The 14,510-nt window shown below is 39.0% G+C and overlaps 2 protein-coding genes across 11 annotated transcripts in view; one reads left to right on the plus strand and one right to left on the minus strand.

The window, feature by feature from the left end:
- Positions 1–1,408: 1,408 nt before the first annotated feature.
- Positions 1,409–10,337, minus strand: GAR1 (GAR1 ribonucleoprotein). 5 transcript variants are annotated; one of them, XR_013532991.1, is made up of 8 exons: positions 10,190–10,337; positions 9,728–9,959; positions 8,051–8,205; positions 7,210–7,269; positions 4,864–4,986; positions 3,571–3,712; positions 2,116–2,187; positions 1,409–1,726 (listed from the first exon to the last, which is right to left on the minus strand). XR_013532991.1 is itself a non-coding variant. In XM_008992855.4 (7 exons), the coding sequence occupies exons 2-7, from the start codon at positions 9,945–9,947 to the stop codon at positions 1,713–1,715; spliced, it is 663 nt and encodes a 220-aa protein (XP_008991103.3). In that variant the 5' UTR covers positions 9,948–9,959; positions 10,297–10,337; the 3' UTR covers positions 1,409–1,712. The 5 variants fall into 5 exon arrangements, 4 of the variants coding, with proteins under 4 accessions (XP_008991103.3, XP_035149028.2, XP_017825831.3 ...); XM_008992855.4 differs by lacking the exon at positions 4,864–4,986 and having other exon boundaries at positions 10,297–10,337; XM_035293137.3 differs by lacking the exon at positions 4,864–4,986 and having other exon boundaries at positions 10,212–10,337.
- Positions 10,338–10,596: 259 nt separating this feature from the next.
- Positions 10,597–14,510, plus strand: part of CFI (complement factor I) — a 91,236-nt gene continuing 87,322 nt past the window's right edge. For 5 of the 6 annotated variants that reach the window (XM_078366707.1, XM_078366709.1, XM_035293135.3 and 2 more), the window contains exon 1: positions 10,597–10,749. The gene's annotated coding sequence lies outside the window, so the exon portion shown is untranslated. Of the gene's footprint in view, positions 10,763–14,510 lie in introns of all 6 variants that reach the window. The other variant, XM_035293136.3, reaches the window with a different exon arrangement.

Consider the following 14,510-nt stretch of genomic DNA (forward strand, 5'->3'; position numbering starts at 1 on the left):
CTCTACCAAAAATATAAAAATTAGCTGGGCATGTTGGCAGATGCCTGTAATCCCAGCTACTCAGGAGGCTGAGGCAGAAGAATCACTTGAACCCAGGAGGCAGAGGTTGCAGTGAGCCAAGATCATGCCATTGCACTCTAGCCTGGGCAAAAAGAGCAAAACTCTGTCTCCAAAAAAAAAAAAAAAAAACCAGAAACTATAAGGAAAAAAAGGGAAACGATGTCGAAATAATAGCTTAAAGATGGCCAATGACCAATGACCAAAAGATATATATATATAAGCTAAAAGATGAAATCTGCAAGTGGTTTGTCTACTGATCACATTTTATCCAACATTGCCATTATAGATTTATTTTTAATGTTTAAAAAAAAAACTGTAGAAATGTTGCACTATTACTATTTGCCCTTGGGACAATGCCATCACCCTCTAATGCTCACTAACTTCTTTTCCAAACCAAGAGCAAAAACTCTGGCCCTACACTCCATGAAAATTTCATCACCACAATTCTAAATCAAATGATCTCCTAAGCTGTAAAAGCATAACTGCCTATTCCTGTAAAAACTGTAATTTTCAACACATTCACTCATCATATATATTAATGGCCTATGTATTTATTAATCCTGCTACAATTCTATCAATTAAAAAAAGAGATAAAATCCCAAATACTGACATAGACAACACTGTATGCTCCTCAAATGAGCATTCAAGGGTTAAGCATGTTAGAAAATTTAACAAATGATGTAGAAACATCACTCCTTCTGAGAAGTGCAAAATGAATAGCAGGGTAAATAGCTCCGTATCATGGCATTGTAACTTGCTACCATGGTCATTTCTTTACACGCTACTAGCAACAGTGACCAAAACCAATTTCATTTTTAACATCATTACCCAGCAATTTGAACATGTGGTATGCAATCGATATTCACGTATAGTAAATAACACCTTAAACTTTTAGAGTCCCTTTAAAAAAGTAAAAGTGAAATAACATTCAATAAAACCTTTAATATTCCATTTATGTTGGCTGAGAAAAATTGACCGTTTCTTTAGAAATTTCTTGAACTACAGTTTTCACTTAAACAGAGCTACTCCACCTTCAATACATTGCTAATATGGAAAATTTTTAAATCAATAATTAAATGCAATTAGAGAAACAGCTTAACGGATTTATGTATTAAAACACAAAAGGGAAACACAGAGCTATGTTCTCATATGTAAAAGGCCAGGGTTTTGAAAGGGGGTATTAATTTGTAAATAAAGTACTGCTCTAGTAGCCTATTTTTTCAAAGATCAAATAGAATCAAAAAGGATTGAAAAGAAACCTTTTTTTAATCTGCAATTCACTGGGTTTAAGCTTTAGTTGTTCCTTTCTACTTCAAAAAATGGGTTTCTTTAATAAACACACTCTAAATAAGGGAATAAACACTTTATTTTAAAAATTCAAATATGCTTCAAATGAAAACTCCTGTCCATTTATTAAGCACCCACAGAGTGCCAGGCACTATACAAAACATTAAAAAGATTTGTTCATGCTCTTTTAGAGCAAAATTCACTATTCCGTTGTACTTGGCATAATGCTGACATTTTAGATCCATTGTCATAAAACGACCAAGATCTTCAAGACTTGCTCAAGAAACAAGTTTCCAATCCACAGTAGAAACAGATGACACAGGTTTATGCAGAAGTCAACTGGTGATGTCTGTCAACCATTTCACTTAATGTCCTCTCCCTAATTAAGAGAAAATTGAAGTATTAAGGGCACAGAAAATGGATTTCTTAATAGTATTATAACCTAAAACTCAAGTTTAAAATCAGCATTAGTTTCTATAATGTTTAGCAAACATATTTTACCCAATTTAACTGTCATTCATATTACACTTTCATTTTTTAAATTAATAATTAAGCAAAACCAAATTAGAATTAGGTGAAAAAAATTGAAAGGAAAAGGCAAAACAAAAAGTGATATAAAATAAAGCCACAAATTAGGCTAAGCAAAGAACATCACGGTGTGCTACATACTTGCTAGCAGAGAAAAATAAACTGAAACAAAAACAGAAAATGCCTGTTTAGTATCAATTCTAAAAATCAAGCAATTTAAAGACTTTTTAAGATACTCACCTCTGAAACCACCTCCCCCTCTTCCTCCTCGGAAGCCCCCACCTCCACCTCCTCTTCCACCTCTAAAACCACCTAAAAAACATGTATTAAATAATAATGCAAAATATTTAAATAATATAAATAATAAACATGAACAGTTATTAACTATATAACCTCTTATGCTGATAAGCCTACAAACATCAATACAATAACTATAATTACAATGAATATTCACATATTTTATCATGGAAAAAATTTTAGAAGATAAAAATGGAGGGACTGTAGTTTACCAACTTGGCAACAGGCTAAAACCCTAGATTCCTTTTAAACAAGTATTCCATTTCAATAAATTAGAAAACCTGCTACTTTAAAGTATAATTCAGTCTTGTTAAATGTACAATTATCACCTTAGTTCTTGCTTATGATAAAGACTTTTTGATTCAACGAAGGATAGTTTGATGGAATGAAGGCTTTTTATCCTAAGAACAAAGGGTGGCACCTATGGGTGCTTTTGCTCTGGGGGCATGATAATAAATATGATAGTTAAGGCTAATTGAGCTACATAGGTAAGATTTTTTAAAAATAAGATAGTTGTGAATTTTTTGAAATGTTAAATGATACTCAAATGAGAATAGGGGAATCTCTATTCATCAAATTCTCAAGAAGGTACCCCTGAAAATATTGGAGAAATATGTTGATATTTTTTAAAGATATTCCTTGCTACCTATATGGACCCAAACAAGTACATTTATGGAGTGAAATGATGATTAAATTGAGAGACGCAAAAGCGAATCGTTCCTTCTCTTTTTCTGATCCAATAACAAAAGCCCAACTTTCAGCTCCTCCCCCTTTCCACTTTGGCCCTCCCCCTACTCACAGGACATGGCAGCCCCACTCCCCAGAGCCCTGCTCATCACCTAGCTGCCAATTAATGATGAATGTGCCAAAACCTTGGGGAAACAGTGAGATCACAGCAATGAACTTATTAGTAATAGTTCTTGACATGACATCAGAAGATATGCATTTTAATTCTGGGTCTGCCAATTGTTTGATGGGGGCAAATTAATTTCTGTAAGTCTCCGTTTTCCTCATTCATAAAACAAAAATATCATCTATCTCAAAAGGTTTCACTGAGATTAGAAGAATATACAAAGAAATTAAAAGAAGGTATGACCAGCTTTCAGCATGCAGTCTATACTCAATGATAATAAAATTAAGATGATTTTATGGTTTATTAAAATGCCCAAGAAAACATGAATAACCCAAAGAAATAAAGTCCCTCAAAAGTATACTACAGTAGATTTTTTTTTTTCTGTTTAAGTTGTTGAAATGAAGCATTATTATTATGGACAATCTGTCAATATTTGAAAGCAGCTTTACCATAAGGGAGGTTTGCTATGTTCAAAACTAAATTGTACTATATGAATTTAGCTGTGACTCTAAAATCTCAACAGAAATTTTCCCCAAGTAACTTACCACCTCTGCCACCACCTCTGCCACCTCCTCCTCGTCCTCCTCCTCGGCCTCCCCTGCCACCACCTCTTGGAGGTCCTTTCTCACCTGGAGGTCGAGGTAAAAACCTCTGCAGTGGCAGCAGCTTATATGGGTCTATATAAAACTGGAAACATAATAGAAGCAATTAGTGTGATGACTTGGGGGACAGTATAATAATTCAGAAGCTACATGATAGAGTCAAAACTGACTGGGTTCCGTTTTGCAATTTAATTCTTTCCACAATGTATCTCTGGGTAAGCACTTAATTTCTTACTACCTTAGTTTTCTTTTATCTTTTTTTTTAAATTTTAAGTTCTGGGATATACGTGCAGAATGTGCAGGTTTGTTACATAGGTATACATGTGCCATGGTGGTTTGCTCCACCTATCACTTGTCATCGAGGTTTTAAGCCCGCATGCATTGGGTATTTGTCCCAGTGCTCTCCCTCTCCTTGCCCCCCACCCCCCAACATGCCCGGGTGTGTGATGTTCCCCACCATGTGTCCATGTGTTCTCATCGTTCAACTCCCACTTATGAATGAGAACATGCAGTGTTTGGTTTTCTGTTTCTGTGTCAGTTTGCCTTAGTTTTTTTATCTGTAAAATGTAGAGAATACATAACTAGCTCACATGTTTGTGTGATGATCAAAAGTGACCTATATAAGGCACTTGCAATTTGGCACACAATAAGCATTGTATGCATATAAAAAAATCAAGACCAATTCAATCTCATTTCTCTTTAGAAATAGGTTTAACATTTCCACTCAAAAGAACTGCCTTAAGAAAAATAAAACATAGCATTATCTTGAATAAAATAAAAAACATAGCATTAAAATTCAAAATAAAGCATTCACAAACTAGCTGTTTCAAGCCTTTAATAAAGATCAAAAGGGTAACTATTTTCTGAACACACAAAGTAATGAAGGATATAGAGAAACTATACCCATCCCATAATTGGGGCTAAAGAGGACATTTCTCAGATAATGAAATGTAAAGGGCATATTGTATCATAGTTCTTCTACACAAAACACATGAGGATTTCAAAACTGTGATACATTACTTAGAATAAGATACCTGAATCCCTCTCTAGCTATCACCTTATTATTCATCTTCCCTTCATAGCCCATCATCTCAAAATATTATCTAGATCTACACTGTTCCATGTGGTAGCCATGAGCCACAGGTGGCTACTTATATTTAATTATTAAAAATTCAGTTCCTGAGTTACATGAGCCACACTTCAGGTGCTCAAAAGCTACATGTCACTAAGAGCTACCTTACTGGGCAGGGATTTCCATCACTGCAGAAAGTTCAAGTAGAGGGCACTGGTCTACAGACTTCGTAATAACGCAGGCTGGGTAAGGAGGGCTGAATCTCAACATAGCAGGGGGTATGGAAACTGGGAGAGGTAGAATGTACTCAAGTTAATACCTGTAGTTAAAAAACAAAAACCGAAAAAACTAAATAATAAGCCCTCAAATAAATAATTCTGAGAAAAGGGAGAGGGATTCCAATCAATTTAAGTGGCTATTACCAGCAGTTTTTTTTCAGGTCACAAAATGGAAATCCTTTCTCAGCATTGTTTCTTTCTGGGCTCAACAGCTCCAGGCACACCTGAAGCAATTTCCTGTGAGTACTTGCCAAGGTTTCCACAACTAGCAGGCATAAGCTAACAACAAGCTATTGTCTCCTTCTCATTTCCCATTTCATTCTGGCTCCTGGGCCCACTACTGCACTGGCTCCATGATTCCCTGACGTCTACGTGGCTGTCTTCCAATGAACACTTTGCAGCATTTTGCCACAGCTGAGCAGTCTCTCCTGGAAACACTCTCAATTTTTGTGACACCATTTTTATGGCAGGCTCGTGGTTTGCCTTTTTTTTTTAAACTGGCAATTTCCACTAACTGAGTTTCCAGTAACAGACATTTAGCTTTAGGAGGTGTCCCAAAACTTCATAGGTGCTCTTTTCCTCTCATTCTTTCTTCCTACACTGTTTCATGTACTGTCTGTATACTTAACAAATTCCCAATTCTATCTCCAGTCTAGACTCTTCCTTTAAACTCCTGACGATTTGACCATCTCACAAGTACCTTCACCTCACTATGTCCAAAACCGAACTCATTATCTTTCCCCAACCCTCCTCTTCTGCATTGTTGCCCATTTCATTAAACGATACCATCACCCACAAAGATGTTGACATCAGACATCTGAAAGATGGTGATATTTTTCCCTTCTTCAATATCCATCCTGTTGATTCTACTTCCTGTACCTTTCATAAATCCACCCACTTTTTATAGTTAGAACAACTATTATAACCTCCTACCTGTCCCCTCACACAATATTGCCCTCTTCCCAAGGTGCTTTTTTATCTTCCCAGTGTTCTTCTGAAGCATACAACTAACTGTATTATCCCATTATTCAAAAATAAAACATGGCCGGGAGTGGTGGCTAACACCTGTAATCCCAGCACTTTGGGAGGCCGAGGCAGGCGGATCACCTGAGGTGGGGAGTTCGAGACTAGCCTGACCAACATGGAGAAACCCCATCTCTACTTAAAATACAAAATTAGCCGGGCATGGTGGCATATGCCTGTAGTCCCAGCTACTCAGGAGGCTGAGACAGGAGAATCACTTGAACCTGCGAGGCAGAAGTTACAGTGAGCCGTGATCATGCTGTCGCACTCCAGCCTTGGCAACGAGAGTGAAACGCTGCCTCAAGAAAAAAAGCAAAACACAATTGAAACTAAAGTCTAAACTCTTTCCTATGACCTGAAGGCTTAAGTGAATCAAGCCCCCTCCTACCTCTCTGGTCTTAATTCACAACTTTCCCAACCTCTCCTAAATGCTTCCTTCCCAACCTATACATTTGCCTTTTTATTTCCTTTCAGTTGCTTGCTGTCTCGGAGACTGCATATACTCTTTTCTCTACTTGGAATGTACTTTCCTCTTTCTCTTTGACTAGCTCAGCGCCTCTCAAGTATTTGCCTAACTACATCAAAACTATCCAAGTGCTTTTCCTTTTTACAACTGAATCCTGAACCCTACTTAAGAGCTCCTAGGTCAAATTTCCTCAAGTGGAAACTTGAAGTACATCTTCTTAAAAGCTCCCCAAGATAACTCTGACATGCAACCAGGTGTGGAAATCACTTCTAGTCAACAATCAGGCCTAAGCTTCAAGCTCACTTTTTCAGGAAACATTACTAAAGTTGGTGGCACTACAGTTTCTCATGGCAACCTGTAGTTTTCTTTCACAGCATATGCTGTTGATGTCTTGGGAAATCATTCAGTACCTACGTTCTCTCAAATAACGTAAGATTTTACCTAGAGTGTTTGGTCATTAAAGTTTTTCAATATGAGTTTTACATAAACGAAATCTCTTACTCTAGCGGTTACAGATCTTGTTAATATGAGCAAAATCTGTAATTTTTACTTTCTAAAAGGTTGTATCAAATAAATTACTTTTAAAGATTAGTATGTTCAATATTTATAGCACAGAACATTTCAGTTTAAGAGCTTTACTAGTGATATACTGGGGAAGTCTCAAGTGCCCTAAGTAGTACTTTCCTAAGATAGGTCATTCCCTTATAAAACCAAGGATCCCAAGTAACGTAAGTATGACTCACCTTCTGCAGTTTTTTAAAGGATGAAGCCTTCATATTTTCTGACAATTTAACTGAAAAATACTATTACTTTCATTAAGGAACAAATTAGCAATTAAGATGAAAGGTAATATCGAACCTTATGAATTTATGTATAATTTCAAAAACAAGATTAGAATACATGGACATATATATATGAAAAATAAAAAATGAGTTTCCAGGGGGCTGGGCGTGGTGGCTCATGCCTGCAAACCCAATACTTTAGGAGGCCAAGGCAGGTCGATCACTTGAGGCCAGGAGTTTGAGACCAGCCTGGCCAACATGGTAAAACCCCATCTCTACTAAAAACACCAAAATTAGCTGGGCAAGGTGGTACTCACCTGTAATCCCAGCTACTTGAAAAACTGAGGTATGAGAATTGCTCAAACCCAGGAGACAGAGGTTGCAGTGAGCTGAGATCGTGCCACTGCACTTCAGCCTGGGCAACAGAGTATCTATCTCAAAAAAAGAGAAAGAGGAAGAGGAAGAGGAGAGAAGAGTTTCCACAGTAGTGGGGGCACCAAACAACTTCTAATTCTACATTTCCAGAGGCACCACTATATCCAAATCAACCAACTTAATCCTGTAGGACTTATCCAAATGGCCATCATTTCTAGAACTTTCCCAAAAAAAACCTCACCTTTCTAGGGTCTGTCATTTTAATACCTATGGATGAATACATCCTCCCCTTGATTCTCCTTCATGGTCCAGTATGTAGCAATCCTGTCTAATTAAATAAAACAAGTTTAATTTATACTTAACTGCCTCAGAAAAATACAAATAGCAACCTTTGAATATTATTCAGTCTTCCAATTAAAAAGGATACAAAATCTCTAAGTTGTCCAAATATTTCATCCACTTTTCCAATTTGTTCTTTGTTTTCTAAGTAAACAGGAGCATTGAAATAAGGCACTTTATTTTCATCTGTGGTACATTTACAAACTATGTCATCTTCACAGGGATGGAGGAACTCTCCTAACACTGAAATAGAACAAGAAAATGTTAAAACATAGAACTATTTCAAATGATACTGACGAACTTCTCCTGGAAGCTTTCTTTTTGGCTACCAGCACTTCACCATATCTGCTCTCCTGTGAGGCAGAAGACCACAGTCATTAAGAGTGTGGACTTCCTGGGCTGGTTTACAGACTCCACAACACACTAGCTCTGTGACCTAAGAGAAGTCACCCACCCTCTCTCTAATTCAGTGTCTCATCTTTAGTATGCACTAATACCATATCATGTATATCTACACCTAAAAGAGTATTGTAAGGACTAAATGGAATAACAAATGTCAAGTGCTTAGAATAGTGCCTGGCACACTGAGACCATTCAACCTAAACAGTTATCTTATTATAACGTATTATCTGATTCAAAACTCTGCTTCTTTCTTCTGATTCTTCCTTGTCTTCAACCCCCACTGAATCAGACTTTGTTCTTTTTTTTTTTCTCTTGCCTTTCAACTTTCACATTCCCACTACCAACTCTTTAACAATGATTCATTTTTTTAAAGGACATCTGGAGTCTCAAAATAACTACCTTTATTTCTAACTAACTAGAGTATCACCCAAACTTAAATACTTACCACATTCCTGCAAAACCAACTCTCCATTCCCATCGCCCAAGCTCAAAACCTGAAACTTTTTATTGCCAGTATTAGCTAAGTTCTACTGATTTTGTTTCCTTTGAAATCTTTCCTATCTAACCCTTCCTCTTTTTCCTCACTGTGACCATCCTGAATCAGGCTCTCAATGCCTCACGTATGGACTGGTGCAACAGCTTCTGGGCTGGGACCTTTTATTCTAGACACTGCTCCTTTCAAATCCTCCTTAACTAGACACTGTTCATCCTCTCTCATCTTTAATGTAGTAGGCTTTACTTTCTGTGACTTCCATTCCAATCTCATTGTTAATTACTCGAAAACTGCCCTAAATGGGTCTTTTTCTCGACTTCCTCACTGGCAGTTTCCCTCTCAAGCAAATTTTTTTCTCACTTACCAACTTTTGAGTAGTAACGAAAGCATGGGCTGTGGACTCAGAATACTTGGCTTTGTATTTCTTTCTTTTCTGTACAGACAGGGTCTCTTGCTTATTGTCCAGGCTGGTCTCTAACTCCTGGCTTCAGGTGTGAGACACCGCACCCAGCCTGTATTTCAGCTGTATCACTAACTGATAACTTATCACTAACCTTAAGACCCTAGCAAAAAAAATTAACTCTGAATCACGGTTTTCTCATCTGTAAAATCAGGGAATTAAGGATAAGTATTCACTTGCTATCTTTAATATCTTCTTGTGAACCCTCAAGTTCCACCTCCATGATGCATTTTAAGTATCCCACAGCTTTCTTCATCTCCCCATCCCACCTTTACATGTACTGTACGATTATAAGTCAGTTTACATCATTTTCCACACAGGCTTGTGTATCCCAAACTTGCTGACTAATAACACAAACCCACAACCCACCTCTACTCCTTCAAATAGGCTAAATGTTGAAGACTACATACAGACTACACGTTCTGGAGGTCCTTGATCTTGGCCTTTGTTAAAGCCTCCGCGGCCACCCCCTCGGCCAAATCCTCCCCTGCCGCCGCCTCTGAAATTGCCGCCGCCTCCGCCACCGCCTCCGCCTCCACCTCGGAAGTGGTTGCTGCTGCTGCCACGGTTGAAGCCGCCACTTCCACCACCTCGATTAAAGCCTCCACGACCTCCGCCTCGAAAAGACATTCTCTCTCCTCCCTGGTGAAAAAAAATGAGCAGTTATCTTCTGATCACTGTAGCCTCTGAGTACACTCCAACCCCTTGGAGCCGCAGTCAGAAAGGGACAATAGCAGCCCTGTCACGTCACCCACGGTCAGACCGCCAGTGACCAACCTCTAGGGTGAAGAGTTTACTTCCCCATGAGTCTCCGGAACGCCGACCGACCACAGACCAGCCTGGCCGCCCCAGGATTAGTAACTCCTCCTCACACAGACAGCAAGGTCTTCACACCGTATCCCCTTCCTTCCTCCCTCCCTCTGGCAGCTGGGTTCCGCGTCCAGCATTTTCAGATCCTCCGGCTTCTACGGCAACTCACCGGCGCCACGTGCACCTCTGGCCCTGGCCTTGCGCGCGCACACACCCACCCGCTGGGTACTTCCGCAGCACTGGAACCTCCTCGGCTACCGTACCGCCAGAGTTTTTTTTTTTAAACCCACTTTTTTTTGGCAAGCCAAAAAAAAAAAAAAGCCAGTCACCGGCGGAACCAGCAACACTTGGTTCCAAAACAGTCTTCAGTGCTGGAAGAGTGGAATAATATCGAACCTTAACGACTAATTTACAACCATGAGGTCAAAGTGCCTAGAGTGGAGCAGCGGAAGTGACGTACAATAGCGGCGTCCTTCGCAGCACGACATCCCGGAAGTGCTGCGGCAATGTTGCTCTTGGAGATAGTTGGCGTTAGAGATCCGCCCTCTCTACCGGGGGCGGGGCGGGTGCCAGTTTGGTTCCAGCGCTGACTGCCGGAACGAAAGCACCTTGCAGGAACAAGGTTGGTTCTTAAGGTTCGTGCCGATTAACGGGGCGCACTTGCTTCTCACGAAATTGTCCCCAACCGCGCTCACCAGTTTGTTGCTAACTTCAGCAACTGTGCAGACGGGTCTCTAAGGTTTCTGAGCCGCACTCTTTTCAGTGGATCTGGCTGTGTCAGAACCTGTCACAGCCGGCGGAAGCGTTTATCTGAGTTTCTTGTTTTTTCTCGACCTATTGATTTTCGCACAATTGTGGGTTGAACTGTGCCTGTTATTCTGTTCTGTGGTCTCACTGATTAGAGGAAGAAAAGCAATGTGTGTGTTTATTTAATTTTTTATGCTGTATTATAGAAAACCAAACCATCTTTTTTATCTTTGTACCAGGTATTCATTCAAGTATGTTTTAAGCACCGACAGGCTGTGAACCACTCTGTGCTCGATGCTCCTCTCCCTCTTCTCTCCTTAAGCCCTTTATATTTGACATCAGCTTCCCCCACATTCTCCAGAGCTTCTCTCACAAATAAAGGTAGTGACCTTCCATTTATTAAATGTGGTTGGAGTCTTTTATACCCAAATCCTCTGAGACCTTACCTTGATATTTGACACAGCTGACTACCTCGTGTTTAGAATAGGGTTGAACTTGGTACCTATCTAATTGACGGGGTTATTGTAAATGGGATTTTAAAATACCTTTGTAGGCAGGGCGCAATGGCTCACGCCTGTAATCCCAGCCCTTAGGAGGCCGGGGCTGCTGGATCACTTGAGGCCAGGAGTTCGAGACCACCCTTGCCAACACGGTGAAACCCCGCCCCCCTACTAAAAATAGAAAAATTAGCCGGGCATGGTGATGCACACCTTTTATCGCAGCTACTCAGGAGACTGAGGCAGGAGAATCGCTTGAACCCCAGAAGTGGAGGTTACAGCGAGCCCAGATCCGCCACTGCACTCCATCCTGGACAACAGAGCAAGACTTGGTCTCAAAACAAACAAACAAAAAACAAGTGAGAGAGGAAACTTCACTTTTTCTTTTTCTTTTAATTTAGTAAAGGTTGCAATTTGATTTTAATGAATGTCGATCTTTTATGGGCCTATATATGCATAAAAGTATTACTTTTGAAAGAAAAAAATGAAAATTACCTATTTAATGTGAAGTTTTTGGTTGTCTTTTGCTGTGTATCTGCTCAATTCTGAGTTTGACTTGAGATTATCACACACAGATTTCATTTTGAACTGAAATGAGATGCTTTCTGTCTTTGCTCTTCATAACTACTCAATAAGAAAAAACTTGCTTGAGGGATTTCCAGCTCTCTGGAATCCCCTCCCGCATGGTGGGAGCTCCCTTTCCCTTCTGGGATTTCCCCTCTGGAATCCCCTTCCACACTCTTTGTGGAAGTCTTTCTCTTCTCCTTTGCTTCTCTTTTCTCTACCTGAATAAAATCAACTTTCTGCAACCAAAAAAAAAAAGAAAAAACTTGAAGAAAAAGTTTAAAAGTATGTCAAAAATGTTTATTACTTTCCTATAAATGTCAAGCTGCTCTTCTTTCTCAGAAATCCAAAACTTGTAGATGCACAAATCAGGCTGGGCACGGTGGCTCACGCCTGTAATCCCAGCACCTTGAAAGGCTGAGGCAGGCAGATCACCTGAGGTCAGGAGTTCAAGACCAGTCTGGCCAACATGGTGAAACCCCGTCTCTACTGAAAATACAAAACTTAGCTGGCCTGGTGGTAGGCTCCTGTAGTCCCAGCTACTTGGGAGGCTAAGGCAGGAGAATCACTTGAACCCGGGAGGCAGAGGTTGCAGTGAGCCAAGATTTCACCATTGCACTCCAGCCTGGGCGACAGAGCGAGACTCCATCTCAAAAATAATATTTTCTTAGTATTAGCAAATATCTAGTCCATGTGAAATTTTCCCAGGTTATTTCAAAATGTCTTTAAATAGTTGGATCAATCAAATTGAGATCCAAACAAGGTCCATACATTATATTTTATTGATATATCTCTTAAGTCTCTTTTATTCTGTGTCAGTTTCCTCTCCCTGTTTTGTTTTTTCTTCCCATGGCATTTACTTGTTGAAAAAACTGAGTCTTTTGTCATGTATAATTCCCCACTTTGTCATTGATTACATCCTCATAGTGGTATACATTGTTTTTCTATCCTCTGTATTTCCCATAAACTATTAGTTAATTGATAGTAAGATCTAGAGACTTGATTGTGTTCAGGTTCTTCTTTTTTTTTCTCCTGCAAGAATACTTCCAGACGTCCCTTGGGGAGGCACATAATGTCTGGTTGTTTCTCTCTGGGAATGAGATTAATCAGTGGGATCAGTGTTTTCAGCCTCATTGACATATTAGTTCCCTGCCAGCTTCTCACCTAATGTTAGCAGCTGTTGGTGATCATCAATTGACTCATAAGGTATTGCAAAATAGTAATATGATAATTCTATCATTTATTTTGCAATTATTAACTGAAATAAATTTCCTTTTTTAATATTTTTATTTCAATTTTTTCCTCTCATTGTTCCTTATAATGCTTAAAATATTTCATCTTTGGCTTGTGAGAGCCCCTTCAAGTCTTTTAATACCACCAACTAGCCTTTGATGTCTTTCTTGCTTTCTGGTACAAAATATTTCTTTTACATTTTAAGCCTCAGACATGGAATCAGCTCATTCTCCAAAGAGCCTTGGTTTTTTAAGTGGAAAATGATATGTAGAGAAGACAATCTGGCTCTTTGCTCTGGATTGTTATGACTTGTAGACCCTATCAGTACAATGGACAACTAGAAGGTAATTATTTTTAGAAAGAAAAAAGAACTGTGGTTCACAGTGATATTTTCAATTCAAAGTTAAGACTACAGAGTTTCTGTTTCTTTGAATTTAAACTTGTGTCTGTCTTGCCCTGAAATTCTTATGACATTAGCATAATCACTTGCCTTAGCCTCCATATATATGTTATCAAATAAGTATTATTATTAACAGTAAGACTACCGAGTACTGCTTAAGATTTTGTTTGTATTGGTTTGCTAATATTTTGTTTAGAATTTTTGCATCTATATTCATAAGTGAGGTTGGCCTTTTTGTTGTGTTGCACATTTTGTTTTTGCAGATTCTGATAATAGAGCTCTGCTTTCAATGACTGTGCAGGAGAATGGTGGGATACGGGGCCTCTTTGCCTATGGCTTGCCTCTTAAGTGCAGAGACTCCCTCAACTTCATGGACGTTAGTGTCATCTAAAATGCTTTTCTGCTTCTGCCTTAGTGTCCACTCAAGGAGTTCTGGGTTAGAACATGTGCTACAGAGAGCATTACTATAGGCTTTGCCTGGGATAAATGCTCAAGTGCCCCCATGTGGGACACTGGCTCAAATGTTCTTCCTTTTATTTGTTAATTACTGAGTCCATCACTTCTCTCAGATTCTGTTTATTCTGTGGTCTTTTTTATACCCAACCTGACAGCAGCTGACACTAATATTGCCCCCACAAGATGGTACAATTCATCAAGGAGACCAACAAGACACTTACATGAATTTGACACTTCTTAAACTCCTTTAAGTTTTGCAGTTAATCTTTTCCTGTCTGCTATATGTATTCTAGTAATTCTTCACTGTTTATATTCCATTAATGAATCCTTCCTCATTTTTCAGTGGTGCAGTGGAATTACTTTTATTTTTATATTTATTTTCATTGCAATCATAGGAGGAAAGAGACTTAAACTGAATGAAGTGTCAGTCCTCATAAGCAGTTTACATTTTCCTTTTGTTAACCGCTGTATTAGTCCTTTCTTGCA

This window comes from Callithrix jacchus, chromosome 3 (genome assembly GCF_049354715.1).
Source record: "Callithrix jacchus isolate 240 chromosome 3, calJac240_pri, whole genome shotgun sequence".
Taxonomy (NCBI): Eukaryota; Metazoa; Chordata; class Mammalia; order Primates; family Cebidae; genus Callithrix; species Callithrix jacchus.